General features: G+C 49.0%; 1 protein-coding gene across 1 annotated transcript in view; it reads left to right on the top strand.

Annotated features, from left to right (window-relative positions):
* The window catches only part of LOC144269923 (alpha-2-macroglobulin-like protein 1), a 53,953-nt gene that overhangs the window by 27,199 nt on the left and 11,175 nt on the right, over positions 1-15,579 (top strand). The window contains exons 17-26 of the mRNA XM_077826037.1: positions 3,266-3,380; positions 7,917-8,037; positions 8,666-8,891; positions 9,573-9,699; positions 9,828-9,949; positions 10,268-10,319; positions 10,698-10,781; positions 12,014-12,190; positions 12,985-13,066; positions 13,190-13,346. Coding sequence (XP_077682163.1) covers positions 3,266-3,380; positions 7,917-8,037; positions 8,666-8,891; positions 9,573-9,699; positions 9,828-9,949; positions 10,268-10,319; positions 10,698-10,781; positions 12,014-12,190; positions 12,985-13,066; positions 13,190-13,346 — 1,263 coding nt within the window. The remainder of the gene's footprint in view (positions 1-3,265; positions 3,381-7,916; positions 8,038-8,665; positions 8,892-9,572; positions 9,700-9,827; positions 9,950-10,267; positions 10,320-10,697; positions 10,782-12,013; positions 12,191-12,984; positions 13,067-13,189; positions 13,347-15,579) is intronic.

Here is a 15,579-nt window from a genome sequence, read left to right as displayed (position 1 = left end):
AAAACAAACTCCAACGAGCGACTGCTGAATTGGAATTAATTTGCAAACTGGATACAATTAACTTAGGCTTGAATAAAGACTGGGAGTGGATGGGTCACTACACAAAGTAAAACTATTTCCCCATGTTTATTCCCCCTTCCAACCCCCCCCCCGCCCCGCACTGTTCCTCACATGTTCTTGTCAACTGCTGGAAATGGCTCATCTTGATTATCACTACGAAAGTTCCCCCCCCCCCCGGCCCCGCTCTCCTGCTGGTAATAGCTCACCTTACCTGATCACTCTTGTTACAGTGTGTATGGTAACACCCATTGTTTCATGTTCTCTATGTATATAAATCTCCCCACTGTATTTTCCACTGAATGCATCCGATGAAGTGAGCTGTAGCCCACGAAAGCTTATGCTCAAATAAATTTGTTAGTCTCTAAGGTGCCGCAAGTCCTGCTTTTCTTTTTGCAGATACAGACTAACATGGCTGCTACTCTGAAACCTGTCACCTATTGGTAGTAATACACATGGTGATGTATGTCTTTAAATAGTGAATTCCCTACAGCAGTGGTATTCACTTACGTTTTCCAGTGGGCCGGATAAGGCTGTGTCCAAATCTTGGCAGGAAAAGGGTGATCTCCAGGGCCAAAGGGCCCGTCAGGTGTTTGCTCTTTAGTGAGCCTGCCACCAGACAGGGGTCGCAACCTTCCAAGAGTGGTGTGCCAGATCGTATTTATTAATCGCAGAATAAAAGGTTAAGAGTGCTAGAAGAAAATATTCCAACACAATATGGCAAACAAATAGCTATACAAATACGCTGTTGTGCTATTAAAACAGCATGCTTTTAATATTAATTCTGTACAAACTATGCCATTAAAATTAGAAGTTAAACTCAAAAGAAATGAACAGCCCTCTAATTTTCCTTTCTCATTGCCAGAAATGTAGTTGACACTCGCTCACACTATTTTTTCCCCCCGGAAAAGTACGGTGCCGCACTCAGTTACTGGATCACTTTATGTTGCATAAGGATCTGATCAAGTGCCTGATTAGAAGTGTACCACTGTACATTGAAATGCATCAATCCAGTCTAGCTCCAGTGTGTTTAAACGTAAATGAAAAGTTTCTAAGCTAAAGACATGGCACAACGGTAAACAGAGGGAAAATAAACTGAAGTGCATCTGCCCAGCCCCCGTCAATTCAGTCCCCCAGTCCTCTTCAGTTCTGCCCTGTAGCCCCCACCTCCCATTGGCTCAGACCTCAAATCAGTTCTGCCTCTTGCTTTCCAATGGCCCATCAGCGGTGCCTCCCCTAGCCTCACCTCTGCTGCTACTGGGGCTCTTCACCCCCAGCCTGGGTTGTGGGGGCTGCAGCAGGGTCCCCCTCTTCCCTTTCAAGTGGTGGGGGAAGCTACAGTGGATCACAAGCTGAATATGAGTCAAAGCTTTGATGCAGTTGCTAAAAAGGCTAATATCATTCTGGGGTGTATCAAGAGCAGTGTGGTAGGTCAGACACAGGAAGCAATTGTCCCGCTCTATGTAGCACTGGTGAGGCTTCAGCTGGAGCACTGTGTTTGATTCTGGGCACCACACTTTAGGAAAGATGTGGACAAATTGGAGGGAGTCCAGAGGAGAGCAGCAAAAATGAGAAAAGGTTTAGAAAACCTGACCTGTGAGAAAAGGTCAAAAGACTTGGGCATGTTTATTGTAGGAACGAGAAGACTGAGACGGGAACTGATCAGTCTTCAAATATGTTAAGGGCTGTTGCAAAGAGAACGGTGATGAGTTGTTCTCCATGTCCCCTTAAGGAAGGGAAAAAAGTAATGGGCTTTCTGCAAACTTCCTAACTCTAAGGATAGTTAAGCCCTGGAATAGGCTTCCAAGGGAGGTTGTGGAATCTCCATCATTGGAGGTTTTTAAGAACAGGTTAGACAAACACGTGTCAGGGATGATCTAGGTTTACTTGGTCCTGCCTCGGCACAGGGGGCTGGACTAGATGACCTTTCAAGGTCCCTTCCAGTCCTACTTTTCTATGATTCTATGACCTCTACAGCCTACGCCACTGTCAGAGGTGAGGTTCGGAACATGAGGAGAGAACAGGGATGGGAATTATGGTTTCATTGCAAGGGATTCTTCTCCCAAATCTTGCTGTGTTTTTCCAGTGATGTGTGAGTGGTCTTTTACAAGGGCAATATGCCCATTGCAGTAAATGAGTTTTGCAGGTGACTTCAGCAAAAGCAGAATCCCACTTGTGATAGTGACTTATACCAAAGACTTCACAGGACAGTCTAAGATTTATAATACTGGAAATGCCTTTGGACTACGCTACCCAGAATCCTCAATAACAAGAAAAAACAAACAACCCAAGAATAATGATCTTTGGGGGAGTAGTGGTGGGAAAATGACCTTTCAAATCGAGGATTTTTCTCTGTTCCCAGTGACCCATAATGAATGATTGTGTACCAAATGGCAAGACTCTAACTCGGCAGGAACGTATATACTCTACAGATGCTTATACCTTACATGAATGGTTAAGGCACTTCTCAAAAGGTTATTACATAACTAGAGGAGTTGTGCAATAACTACTCGGTTTTGTCATGTATAAAAGCGACTGTTACACATAAAGATTGAAATTCATCCCTCCTGAAGGGATGTCACATCCAGTGGAGTCACATCCATGTCCATTGGACTTACACCAGGTGTGCATTCAGCCCAACATTTCATCCTCTCCTGGGGTCAAACCCTGGAATCCTTATTCCAACCATTGCGCCACATGCTTAGTTAAGCCCCTATTCAGATAAGTTGCCAGTAACTTCCATGGGAGTTTTCCATGAGTTAGGACTGAGTAATAAATTGCATTAAAATCCTAGAGTCTGGCCTGGTGTTCCGATACTGCACGGTCCAACTTTTGAACAGATTTATAACATAGTAAAGTTGATTTTGTTCATGAATTGTTTTTTAATAGATTTAGTGGAGCTGATTCTGAGCTCATTGTTATCAGGGTAAAACCTGGGTAATTCCATTGACTTAGGTAGAGCTGAACTTGATTTACTCCCATGAGAGAGAAGAATCAGCTCCAATATTTATCACAAATTTGTCTGCACTTTGTCAAACGTTTTCCTGGGCCTGACCATGTGAAATTTGGATTCTATCTGAACATACAGAATTTTGCAACACTTTGGCTGCCACAGTCTCACTAATTAGAATTTGCTGGGGTGGTTTTTCTTTCATTGTTCCCCCTTCCCTCCTATTGGTCATTTTTTTGTTCTCTCCATTTTCTACAGCAATTGAGAATGAAAATTTTAACCAACACCAAAGTGAAGAAGCCCGTTTCCTGTGAACGGCCAACCTACAAGAGAAGAATTTTGCACACTGCCAGAACCCAGGACAGTGATAATGGTGAGAACTGAGTAGTCTTCTGCCGACTCCCTGCCAGAATGTGTCTGACTGAGGGAGGCTAATCCCCACCTCACACTCCCCTTTCTCCTCTCTGAACCTGCTGCCACAGTCTTCCCTCTTGCATCTTTTGTTCTATACACAAAAAAACATATTATGAAGGACCCATATGGGCAAAGAGGGGTCCAGCTAACTATGTTTATTAAGTATGTGCAACATGCAAGGCCAACTACGTATACACATTGCTGCTCTGCATGGGTTCTTGTGGCTTCTGAATCACACAACACCGTGAACACCACCAGAAGCCTAACAAACTCTATCCAACACAAAAAAGTGGAACCAATTACAACTACTCCACAACACACAGAACACCACCTCCGGGAGAAACCATGGCACCAGTACCCACCACATGAACTCTACCTGAATATCATCAATTTATCAAGACGGCCCTTAACTAAAGCTGAATTATCTGTTCTCTCTAAGGGACTGAACTTCTGCACCATCACAGAACCTGATACCATACTAACGTGGAGAATTAGAAGACTTCTTCTGCCAACTCCACCTCGAAGAATTCCTTCATAATAATGATGACACAACTCACAATTACTATGTCCCCTCCAACAACTGTAAGAAAAAAGAATCATCTGACTGGACACCACAGAGCAGACAAAACCATACTCTTGATCATGACATTGATTGTTCCAGGAAAAAAATGACTGAAGTACTTAACAAACATCACATCCACCACAATGTCTCTACCATCAAGAGGAAAGCTATACAGTATCTGAAATCTAACCACCAGATAGTGGATGAACAGGCAGACAAAGAGGAAGCCAGCATAGGCCTTAACCATGTTGATTATTAGGGCCCTATCAAATTCACGGTCCATTTTGGTCAATTTCACAGTCATAGGATTTTAAACATCGTAAATGTCATGGTTCAGATATTGAAATCTGAAATTTCATGGTGGAGTAATTGTGGGGGCCTGACCCAGAAAGGAGTTGGAGGAGTAGCAAGGTTCGGGGGGGGTTTGCAAGTGCTGCTACCCTTACTTCTGCGCTGCTGCTGGTGTCGGTGCTGCCTTCAGAGCTGGGCAGCTGAAGAACGGCAGTTGCTGGCCGGGAGCCCAGCTCTGAAGGCAGAGCTGTCACCAGTAGCAGGGCAGAAGTAAGGACGTCATGAGGTGGTTTTGCCACCCTTACTTCTGCACTGCTGCCTGCAGAGCTGGGCCCTCAGTCAGCAGCCACCACTCTCCGGCCGCCCAGCTCTGAAGGCAGCAGCGCAGAAGTAAGGGTGGCCTGGTCTGGTATTGCCACCCTTACTTCTGTGCTGCTGCTGGTGGGGTGCCGCCTTCAGAGCTGGGTGGCCAGAGAGCAGCAGCTGGTGGCCGGGCACTCAGCTCTGAAGGCGGCGCCCCACCACCAGTAGCACAGAAATAAGGGTGGCAATACTGCGGTCCCCCTAAAATAACCTTCTGACCCCTCTTGCAACTCCCTTTTGGGTCAGGATCCCCAAGTTGATAAATGCTGGTCTGCCCCGTGAAATCTGCATAGTACAGGGTAAAAGCACACAAAAAAACCAGATTTCACTGGGGGAGACCAGATTTCATGGTCTGTGATGCATTTTTCATGTCCGTTAATTTGGTAGGGCCCTATTCATTATGTTAACAAGGCCAACCAACAACTCTCTGACACTATCTACTATTATGAACTCAAAGAACACCTCACACCACAATGTACCCATGAATTTAAGGATATCATTAAATCCTTCCCCAGACAACTCCAAGAAAAACTCTACAAACTCCATCCCCGCACAAACCCACCCCAGGGATGTTCTGCGTGCTTCCCAAGGTACACGAACAAGGGAACCAAGGCAGACCCATTATATGTGGCCATGGCACTCTTACTGATGGAATATCGGGACTCATAGAAACCATCCTCAAACCACTCAAAGGGCCACCTTCCTCCAGGACACAACCGACTTAACAGCTGGCTGTATTTTAAAGAATCCTTATTGAGGTTACAGGGACAAACCATCCCTATGTGTAGAAAGAATAGTAAATATGGCAGGCGACCAGCTTGGCTTAACAGTGAAATCCTTGCTGATCTTGAACACAAAAAAGAAGCTTACAAGAAGTGGAAGATTGGACAAATGACCAGGGAAGAGTATAAAAATATTGCTCGGGGATGCAGGACTGAAATCAGGAAGGCCAAATCACACTTGGAGTTGCAGCTAGCAACAGATGTTAAGAATAACAAGAAGGATTTCTTCAGGTATGTTAGCAACAAGAAAATCAAGGAAAGTGTGGGCCCCTTACTGAGTGAGGAAAGCAACTTAGTGACAGAGGATGTGGAAAAAGCGAATGTACTCAATGCTTTTTTTGCCTCCGTCTTCACGAACAAGGTCAGCTCCCAGACTATTGCACTGTGCAGCACAGCATGGGGAGAAGGTGACCAGCCCTCTGTGGAGAAAGAAGTGGTTCGGGATTATTTAGAAAAGCTGGACGAGCACAAGACCATGGGGCTGGATGCGCTGCATCCAAGAGTGCTAAAGGAGTTGGCAGATGTGATTGCAGAGCCATTGGCCATTATCTTTGAAAACTCATGGCGATCGGGGGAGGTCCCGGGCGACTGGAAAAAGGTTAATGTAGTGCCCATCTTTAAAAAAGGGAAGAAGGAGGATCCAGGGAACTACAGGCCAGTCAGCCTCACCTCAGTCCCTGGAAGAATCATGGAGCAGGTCCTCAAGGAATTAATTCTGAAGCACTTACATGAGAGGAAAGTGATCAGGAAGAGTCAGCATGGATTCACCAAGGGCTAGTCATGCCTGACTAATCTAATTGCCTTCTATGACGAGATAACTGGCTCTGTGGATGAGGGGAAAGCAGTGGACATGTTATTCCTTGACTTTAGCAAAGCTTTTGACATGGTCTCCCACAATATTCTTGCCAGCAAGTTAAAGAACTATGGGCCAGGTGAATGGACTATAAGGTGGATAGAAAGCTGGCTAGATTGTCGGGCTCAACAGGTAGTGATCAAAGGCTCCATGTCTAGTTGGCAGCTGGTATCAAGTGTAGTGCCCCAAGGGTCGGTCCTGGGGCCAGTTTTGTTCAGTATCTTCATAAATGATCTGGAGGATGGTGTGGATTGCACTCTCAGCAAGTTTGCAGATGACACTAAACTGAGAGGAGTGGTAGATACACTGGAGGGTAGGGATAGGATACAGAGGGATCTAGACAAATTAGAAGATTGGGCCAAAAGAAATCTGATGAGGTTCAACAAGGACAAGTGCAGAGTCCTGCACTTAGGACGGAAGAATCCCATGCACTGCTACAGACTAGGGACCGAATGGCTAGGCAGCAGTTCTGCAGAAAAGGACCTCGGGGTTACAGAGGATGAGAAGCTGGATCTGAGTCAACAGTGTGCCCTTGTTGCCAAGAAGACCAATGGCGTTTTGGGCTGTATAAGTAGGGGCATTGCCAGCAGATTGAGGGATGTGATCGTGCCCCTCTATTCGACATTGGTGAGGCCTCATCTGGAGTACTGTGTCCAGTTTTGGGCCCCGCACTACAAGAAGGATGTGGAAAAATTGGAAAACGTCCAGCAGAGGGCAACAAAAATGATTAGGGGACTGGAACACATGACTTATGAGGAGAGGCTGAGGGAACTGGGATTGTTTAGTCTGCGGAAGAGAAGAATGAGAGGGGATTTGATAGCTGCTTGCAACTACCTGAAAGGGGGTTCCAAAGAGGATGAATCTAGACTGTTCTCAGTGGTAGCAGATGACAGAACGAGGAGTAATGGTCTCAAGTTGCAGTGGGGGAGGTTTAGGCTGGATATTAGGAAAAACTTTTTCACTAGGAGGGTGGTGAAGCACTGGAATGCGTTACCTAGGGAGGTGATGGAATCTCCTTCCTTTGAAGTTTTTAAGGTCAGGCTTGACAAAGCCTTAGCTGGGATGATTTAGTTGGGGATTGGTCCTGCTTTGAGCAGGGGGTTGGACTAGATGACCTCCTGAGGTCCCTTCCAGCCCTGATATTCTATGATTCTGTGACTTCCTCCAGAAACTCAACAACATTAACTACATCCTTCAGAACAGCATCCTTGTCGCCATGGATGTCACCTCCCTACACACCAGCATTCCTCACAATGACAGCATAGCAGACTTCCTCAAATATTTACAGGACAATGGACACTGCTCAGATATCCACCTCCAACACATCTCCAAACTCATCCATTTCATCCTCACCCATAACAATTTTACATCCAACAACAAACACTTTGTCCAAACCACGCAAACAGCGATAGGTACTAGAATGGCTCCCCGATATGCCAATCTCTTTGTGACCGACCCTTGAAGTCATTGTCCTGGTGTCAGACTGTCCTACTGAGGGGCTGATGCCCTCGCACACCCCTCTCCTCTGCCAGAACTTGATGTCCAAGTGCTGGGCTGTCTGTGACTGAGGAGAAAATCTCCCCCTGAAACACTAAACACAGTAGCCCGTACATCTTTACTGACCCGCCCCTTTACTCTCCACAGTCATTCCCTTGCCTGTTCCTCAGCCACATGCTGGTGTGGCGCCAAGCCCCGAGAAGGAAAAGAAGACAAAACCACGGACACGTTTTCCAGAGACCTGGATCTGGGATCTGGTCCCTGTTGGGTGAGTGACCCCCCACAGGTCCACCTCAGAAGAAAATCACTGGTGATCCCTGAGCATGAAACCCTCTGCCATCTCCAGAGGGTGCTGTGCCTCACTTCGCAGTGCCTCATGGTGGGATTCAAATACTCCTCCAGCATAGGGGCTGAGGAGAAGCCTTTGTTGGAAAATCCCTATCTTCATTATTTGTACGGTGCCACTGTAGGAAGTGGAAGCTTCTGTCTATACCCAGCGGGCTGCTCACGTTTCCCAAGCAATATATCATAGTCACACATACACAATAGGCACCCAAAATTTGACTGAAACATTTAGTGACCTCTTTGAGTCTTCAAAATGGGGGAAACAATTCAGTTCCTCCCCCCCCAGTCTCTGCTCCCTGTCTTTTATTTGGGGGTTTATGAAGAGATCTATGTGAAATAATTTGCATTAAAGAAACTGGTGCCCTAGAGATGAAAGGTTTTGTACCCAATTGCCCTATCCCCCTGAGTCGGCCAATGCCCCTGAGCTGGCACTGGATGGAAACCAGTGCCCTAGAGGTGAAAGGCTCCATGCCCCATTCTCCAGTGCACTGGCTGCCCCAGTCTGGTTTGTGGTGATGCTGAAGGATCTGCTGTCTCTATCTGTTCTGCAGTGAGGAAGGAAAGACATCTCTCCAGGCCACTGCTCCTGACACCATCACAGAGTGGCAAGTCGACATGTTCTGCATTGCGGATAGTGGCTTTGGACTCTCAGAGCCAGCCAAGTTCAGGGTCTTCCAGCCCTTCTTTGTGGATGTGACGCTGCCATACTCTGTGGTCCGGGAAGAGACCTTCACCCTGAAGGCCACCGTCTTCAACTACCTGAAGGACTGTATCCAGGTGAGTGCTCTCCACCCTACGCCACCCCATGTGCCCTGACAAGGACGTACCCACAGCTCTTCGTCCAGAGACTGAGTACACTAGGCTCTGAAGTGCCCTGGTCCTGCACATCTGGTTCACACCATGCAGACTGATGTCTCATAGTACCAGAGGTTCCTTCTCCCTTAAACAGCTGCCAGGTTCCCACAATGGCGCTGGAACGCTTTTTGGAGTGGGGGTGCTGAGATGCACCCCTCTTACCCCTATCCACGCCCTCGCAGCCCCCTAGAGCTGGCACAGGGAGCAAGGCCGTGGCTCTGGGAAGGGGTAAGTCGGCCAGGAGTAAGGCGGCCAGGATCCTGCATGTGGGGCCGGCGGCTGGGGAGCTGTGGCTGAGCAGGACCCTAGGCCAGCAGCAAGCCCCGGGGCATGGGGCTGGCGGCCGAGCGGGACTAGTGGCCGAGCAGGACCCAGGGTTGGCAGTGACCCCCAGGCAGTAGCGGGGCCGGCAGCCAGGATCCCAGGCAGCAGGGGTGCGGGGTCGGTGGCTGGGAACCTGGGCGTCTGGGACACAGGGCCAGCAGCTGGGACCCTGGGCGCAAAATCTGGGGGTGCTGCAGCATCCCCCGCGCCCCTACTTCCTGCACCTATGGGTGCCCAGTACTAACATGCTGCCCGTACGTTTGTTCCCCTCATGCTCAGGTGCACACCAGCCTGGCAGAGTCTCTGGAGCTCCAGGTGGAGTCTTGCACAGGCTGCCCATACACCAGCTGCCTCTGCGCCAATGAAGCTAAGACCTTCTCCTGGAACGTGACAGCCACCAAACTGGGTGAGGCAGTAGAGAGGGCAGTGGGAAATTTGAATGTCCATCTGTTTCTCCATGTATCTCTCCCGCCCCCTCCTCTTTGCCAGTCTCGGCTGTGAGCCCTCAGTGATGCTCTCCTGTCGCCTCCCCAGGCAAGGTGAATGTCACCGTGAGCACCGAGGCACTGGAGTCACATGAGCTGTGCGGCAATGAGATCGCTGTGACCCCCCCACGGGGACGGACCGACACGGTGATACAAGCCCTGCTCGTGAAGGTCAGTCAGGCTTCAAAGGCAACAGGAGGGTCCAGCCCTGGGACAGTATGGTCAGAGAGGCTCCAGGGGGACCTCAGCCCCTCAAGCACAGATAGACCAGCACAGGGCACCATGTTCAGGGAGGAGAAATGAGGCGGTGGGGAGAGATTAGTTCCCCTCTGGCACTGGTACAACGACACTCAGGCAGCGGGATTACGGAGGGGAAATGAGATATCGGGGGTGAGTAGCCCCCCCGCAGGCACAGACAGGCTGGCACTGGGACAGCGGTTTGCCTTTCTATCATCTCCTTTCAGACTCACACTCCTTTTCCTTCCATAGCCGGGTGGTGTCCTCGAAGAAAAGACTCACAATGTCTTCCTGTGTGCTACAGGTATGGATGGACTAGTCCCCTGATTGCTAAGGCTTGTAATGGAGTCTTCTGTATTATTTCAGGGCCCCAAATAGTGGAGACAACTGTTCAGAAAGAAAGCACTGAGAGCACCATCCCTTTCCGAGAGAGAGGCGCTCTCGGGCATGAGTACCATGCCCATGTTGCCATTGCACTCAGTGCTGTGAGGAGCAACTGCCCGGGATGAGAAGCGCATGCTGTTTGTATGGGCAGATCATGCTGCCAGGGTCTTCACTATCACGTTTAGTCTCTTCCTTCTTCACACTCTCTGAGTGGCGCCTCCTTTTGCTGTGTTGGGCCCATGATTCCCACTTTCCCCAATCTCCCACAATGTTAATTCTTGGGTTTTGTCTCTCTCAGAGGATCCAGTTACTGATGAAGTTTCCCTGAAGCTACCGGAAGGAGTCTTGGAAGGATCAGGCCGAGCCACTGTCTCTGTCATTGGTGAAGACCCTTTCCCTATTTCCTCGCTCCCAGGGGGAAGATTTCATGCAGCCTCTGGCACTAATGCTGCACCAGCCCAAGGCCTCTGTCAGACATGGCTGAAGCTTATTGCCCCTGAAAGCTATACAAAAAAACAAAATCCTTTTCTGGAGCCGCCGCCCTCCCAGAAGAACTATTCAGAATGAAAAGAACCCCCAGTGGTTGGACCGGGAAAGGCAGTCTTTTGGAGAGACCATGCCACAGATCTTAACATTAGGAAAGACTTCTTGAAACCAAGCCTGAGAAATCCACCCTTTGCTCAAATTTCATCCCAGTTTCAGTCTCTGGCAATCCCTGCCACAAATAAATCCTCTCACCCTGCAGATAACTGTAGAGGGTTTTCATCTGCCCACTCTCCTTAGTTATTGCTTAGCCAAAGGAAACAGATTTAGTTCTTTTAGTATCTCCTTATAAATAATCCCTCAAGCCCCATAATTAGTGTATTTCTTTCTCCAGGGGCTGCTCTCGTGTGGGTTCATGGGTTCAACTGCACCCACAGAAATCGTGAAAACCAGGGTGGGAAAACAGGCAAACATACACTTCTCCTGGCCTGGTCTGGAGTGGGGGGTCCTGGGGTGGGATGTGGTTTGGAGAGCGAGTTGCCCCACACTCATCCTGCAGTGGTAGCTGCTGTCCCACGAAGCTGGGCCCACTCCCAGGTCACGACACCCCAAGCAGAGAGCTGGGCAAGAGTTGCCGCTGTGGGAGGAGTGCAGGGCTGGCTTGGGCTCCAGCCCCGCTCCCTCTGGGGGCCTCCCCTCTGCACAGGCTGGCATTAGGATTGGGGTGCCAGAGTGGGGTGTTCTGCCTCTCAGCAGTTTAGGACAGTGCATCCCCTCAACCAGAGGCTGCATCCACCCCTGCTTTTCACTGAATTCCCTGCAGAGTATTGGTGTATTATTTGTGCTCTGGGCCCAGATTCTCAAAGGTATTTAGGCCCCTAACTTGCTTCAAAATCAGTGGAAGTTGGGAGCCCATGTACCTCTGAGGACCTGGGCCATGGTGTCCAGAGCTAAACTCAGTATTCCAGGGGAGAGCCGCACCAGGTCCGTAGAGAGAGCAATTATCAACTCCCAGTTCCGTGATGGTATGTCAGGGCATATCCAGATTCCCTTCATGGTTTAGAAGTGTGAGGAACAACACTGGGTGATAGAGCTGATCTCACAGGTTTTCTCTCCATCCTCAACCTCCAGGAGATATCATGGGCACAGCCTTACAGAACTTACACCAGCTACTTCGTTTGCCCTTTGGCTGTGGTGAACAGAACATGGTCATGTTTGCTCCAAACATCTTTGTACTCCAATACTTGGAGAAGACAAAACAGGCTACACCAGAGATCAGAAACAAGGCACTGGAATTCATGAAGACTGGTAAGGAGTGCCCTTCTTTCTCCTCCTCTGGTATAAGGAAGATGCTCTACATCATGGCTGAGGGGCATTGGCTGAGCTGTGTGGGGAGCCCAAGACTGGAATAGCAGGGCTGCAGGGCAGGACTGAGGGGCATTGGGAGAACTGTGGGGATCTGTTCCATGACAAGATGCCACAAGGAATAAGCCTCATGGAAGGAAAGACCATGCTTTCTAACAAGCAGCAGTTATACAGAATGACAAGTCCTCTATAGTTAAAATTAAGGCCAGCTTCCTGCTTAAAGCTTGACTGTTCTAAGTGCTCTAAAATCCATACAGTTAAGCAGATTGCCTTGAAAACTGGTGTACATCTTGGGGATTTGGTGTAAGGGCAGAGATCCAAATTTGGGGCCATTTGACCAAGGGGTTCCTGAGATACAGCCACCAGGAAGAAAATCAGCTTTTCTGAAAATTCACATGTTCTGGCAACATTTTTTTGCTCACAGCTAGAGCTCAAACCAGGGCTTAGATCGTTGCTCCAGAGTCTTCCACACCCAAGGGTTACCTCAACAGTGCATGGTACCGACCAGCCCTTTGTGGGAAATCAGATTTAAATGCGTTTTGAAAAAGAGGTTGCTTCTCCAGTGAGGTGTGCTAAGGCTCAGGCACCTGTTCAAGCTGCCAGGATCTGATAGGGAATGAGCTGCTCGCTGTAGGTGTGGGGCAATCCGGTGCCATTCCACAGCCGGGCTATAATCCAGGGGGTGCTGAAAGAACCTCAGGATTGAGAGACCATCCCCATTTCTCCTGTCTCCCCAGGTTACCAGCACCAGCTGCTCTACAAACACGACAATGGCTCCTACAGTGCCTTTGGGAAGCGCGATGCCAAGGGCAACACCTGGTAAGTGAGCAGAACTGGGGCCATCCAGCCACACCCATGGCCAGGAGTATGAATGGTATGAACCATCCTGCTTCTGAGGCTAATAGATACAAAAATCCTCTCTCCTCTGCTCTCTGTTTGCAGGCTGACGGCTTTTGTGGCCCGGTCCTTCGGCCAGGCCAGCTCCTACCTGTACATCGATGAGCAGCACATACAGGATGCTGTCCGCTGGCTGGGACAGAACCAGCTGCCCAGCGGCTGCTTCCAGAGTGTGGGGAAGCTCTTCAACAATGCCCTGAAGGTATGGACACTGGAGGAGTGGGAGAAGCCCTAGTAGTGGGGAGGAGAGCTGGATCCCCGGCAGTGCCCACAGAACAGCTCTGTGCTCCCACTCGCCACAGGGAAACACTCTCCCACCACATTGCTAGCTAGAATGAATGGTAATTGAAATGAGTGTGTTATAACATCAGTGTCCTCTCCCTTACTGCTTTGATCTCCTCTGGATCTCCTCAGGGATCACCTCTGAATCTGAAAAGTGACTATCAGAATGGCACCATGGGGTACCATGTTCATTGTCTCTGGGAGAATCCACATCAAATGGGCTCTGTTTACAAAATAAAGATACTTTTTCTAACTAATACCTCAGAAAGCCCAACCTAGGCTCAGAGAGTCAATCTGGGCTTTTTTCTTCTCTCACATCATCACCTGCCATAAAGGTTCTGCAGAGCACATTGAATTCTCTTTGACACCTGTGCAGACCCTTTTCATTAAGTTTGCATGGCTGTAAATGATAGAGACTGAGAAAAACCATTCTGCTGATGACACACAGGCAGGAATAGAGCCCAGTTCTCTCTCTGGGCTATGCTAGCTCTGCAGGGCTAGCAGAAGAAGGCATCAAAGCCAGCAGTTCTGACTGAGGACACACAGGAAGCCGGTCGAAGAAAGGGACATTTTTACACAGTCACTTTTCAGAGTAGAACTGCACTTGCAATAGAACAACTGACTGCAAATTGGTGGAGTGAAGCAGCAAATAAACCTTGTGTGAAGTGAGTTTTTCCTCCCTGAGGCAGTACTGCCTGAGCCTTAAACCTGGGTTTTACTCTCGCTTACTCCCGGGTGAGTGTGGAGCCCCTGCATTGACATTAGCGGAGTGAGTTACTGCAGATTCGTGCCGGTCTCACTGAGAGGAGAATCTGGCCCTTACTGTGCGCAGCTTGTAACAAAAGATGCAAAAGTTTTTTCTAATCAGCTAGAGTTCCTTGAGTCTGTCAGAGAGAAAAGGTGCAGCTCAGGCTCCAAGCCAGCTTTCTATCAACAAGATGGGGAGCTCCACTCTCCCTCTCTGAGTACCATGGAGCTGTAACTGTCACATTCCCTGGCTTTCCTCTGAATGCCAGATTGGCCCTGCAGGCTCAGCCCTGCCTTGTTCCTTTACACTGGGAGAGACCTGAGCGGGAAGTTCCCTGTCTGCTGTCTGGTGTTTCAGGTAGGGTGGCTGCACCCAGCCACAAAGAGATCTAAGTCTCCAATCTCCTTTCCCAATATGTCCCCAAGAGGAAGCAGAAACTCCTGTAAGGCATATATTGCTGTGACGCTTCCCAGAGTATACAGGGTTGTGAGACATCTCTCTACCACCTGCCCTTAGTGTGAGGAAGCCTTGTCTGTGCCTGCCAGGGGTCAGCTCCCAACTCCACTGGCAACACGAGTATTCCCCTTTAGGCTTTGCAAGGCTCATTGTCACTCTACAGGTTAGAGATAGGCACACACCAGCCCACCGAGCATAGAATCATAGAATATCAGGGTTGGAAGAGACCTCAGGAGGTCATCTAGTCCAACCCCTGCTCAAAGCAGGACCAATCCCCAACTAAATCATCCCAGCCAGGGCTTTGTCAAGCCTAACCTTAAAAACCTCAAAGGAAGGAGATTCCACCACCTCTCTAGGTAACACATTCCAGTGCTTCACCACCCTCCTAGTGAAAAAGTTTTTCCTAATATCCAACCTAAACTTCCCCCACTGCAACTTGAGACCATTACTCCTCATTCTGTCATCTGCTACCACTGAGAACAGTCTAGATTCATCCTCTTTGGAACCCCCTTTCAGGTAGTTGCAAGCAGCTATCAAATCCCCCCTCATTCTTCTCTTCCGCAGACTAAACAATCCCAGTTCCCTCAGCCTCTCCTCATAAGCCATGTGTTCCAGTCCCTAAACATTTTTGTTGCCCTCCGCTGGATGCTTTCCAACTTGTTCATATCCTTCTTGTAGTGTGGGGCCCAAAACTGGACACAGTACTCCAGATGAGGCCTCACCAATGTCCAATAGAGGGGAATGATAACGTCCCTCGATCTGCTGGCAATGCCCCTACTTATACATCCCAAAATGCCATTGGCCTTCTTGGCAACAACGGCACACTGTTGACTCAGATCCAGCTTCTCATCCACTGTAACCCCTAGGTCCTTTTCTGCAGAACTGCTGCCTAGCCATTCGGTCCCTAGTCTGTAGCGGTGCATGGGATTCTTCCATCCTAAGTGCGAAC

This window comes from Eretmochelys imbricata, chromosome 1 (assembly GCF_965152235.1).
Source record: "Eretmochelys imbricata isolate rEreImb1 chromosome 1, rEreImb1.hap1, whole genome shotgun sequence".
NCBI classification, from domain to species: domain Eukaryota; kingdom Metazoa; phylum Chordata; order Testudines; family Cheloniidae; genus Eretmochelys; species Eretmochelys imbricata.
Note: the sequence above shows the minus strand (reverse complement) of the source record. Positions and strands in the feature narration are given on the sequence as shown.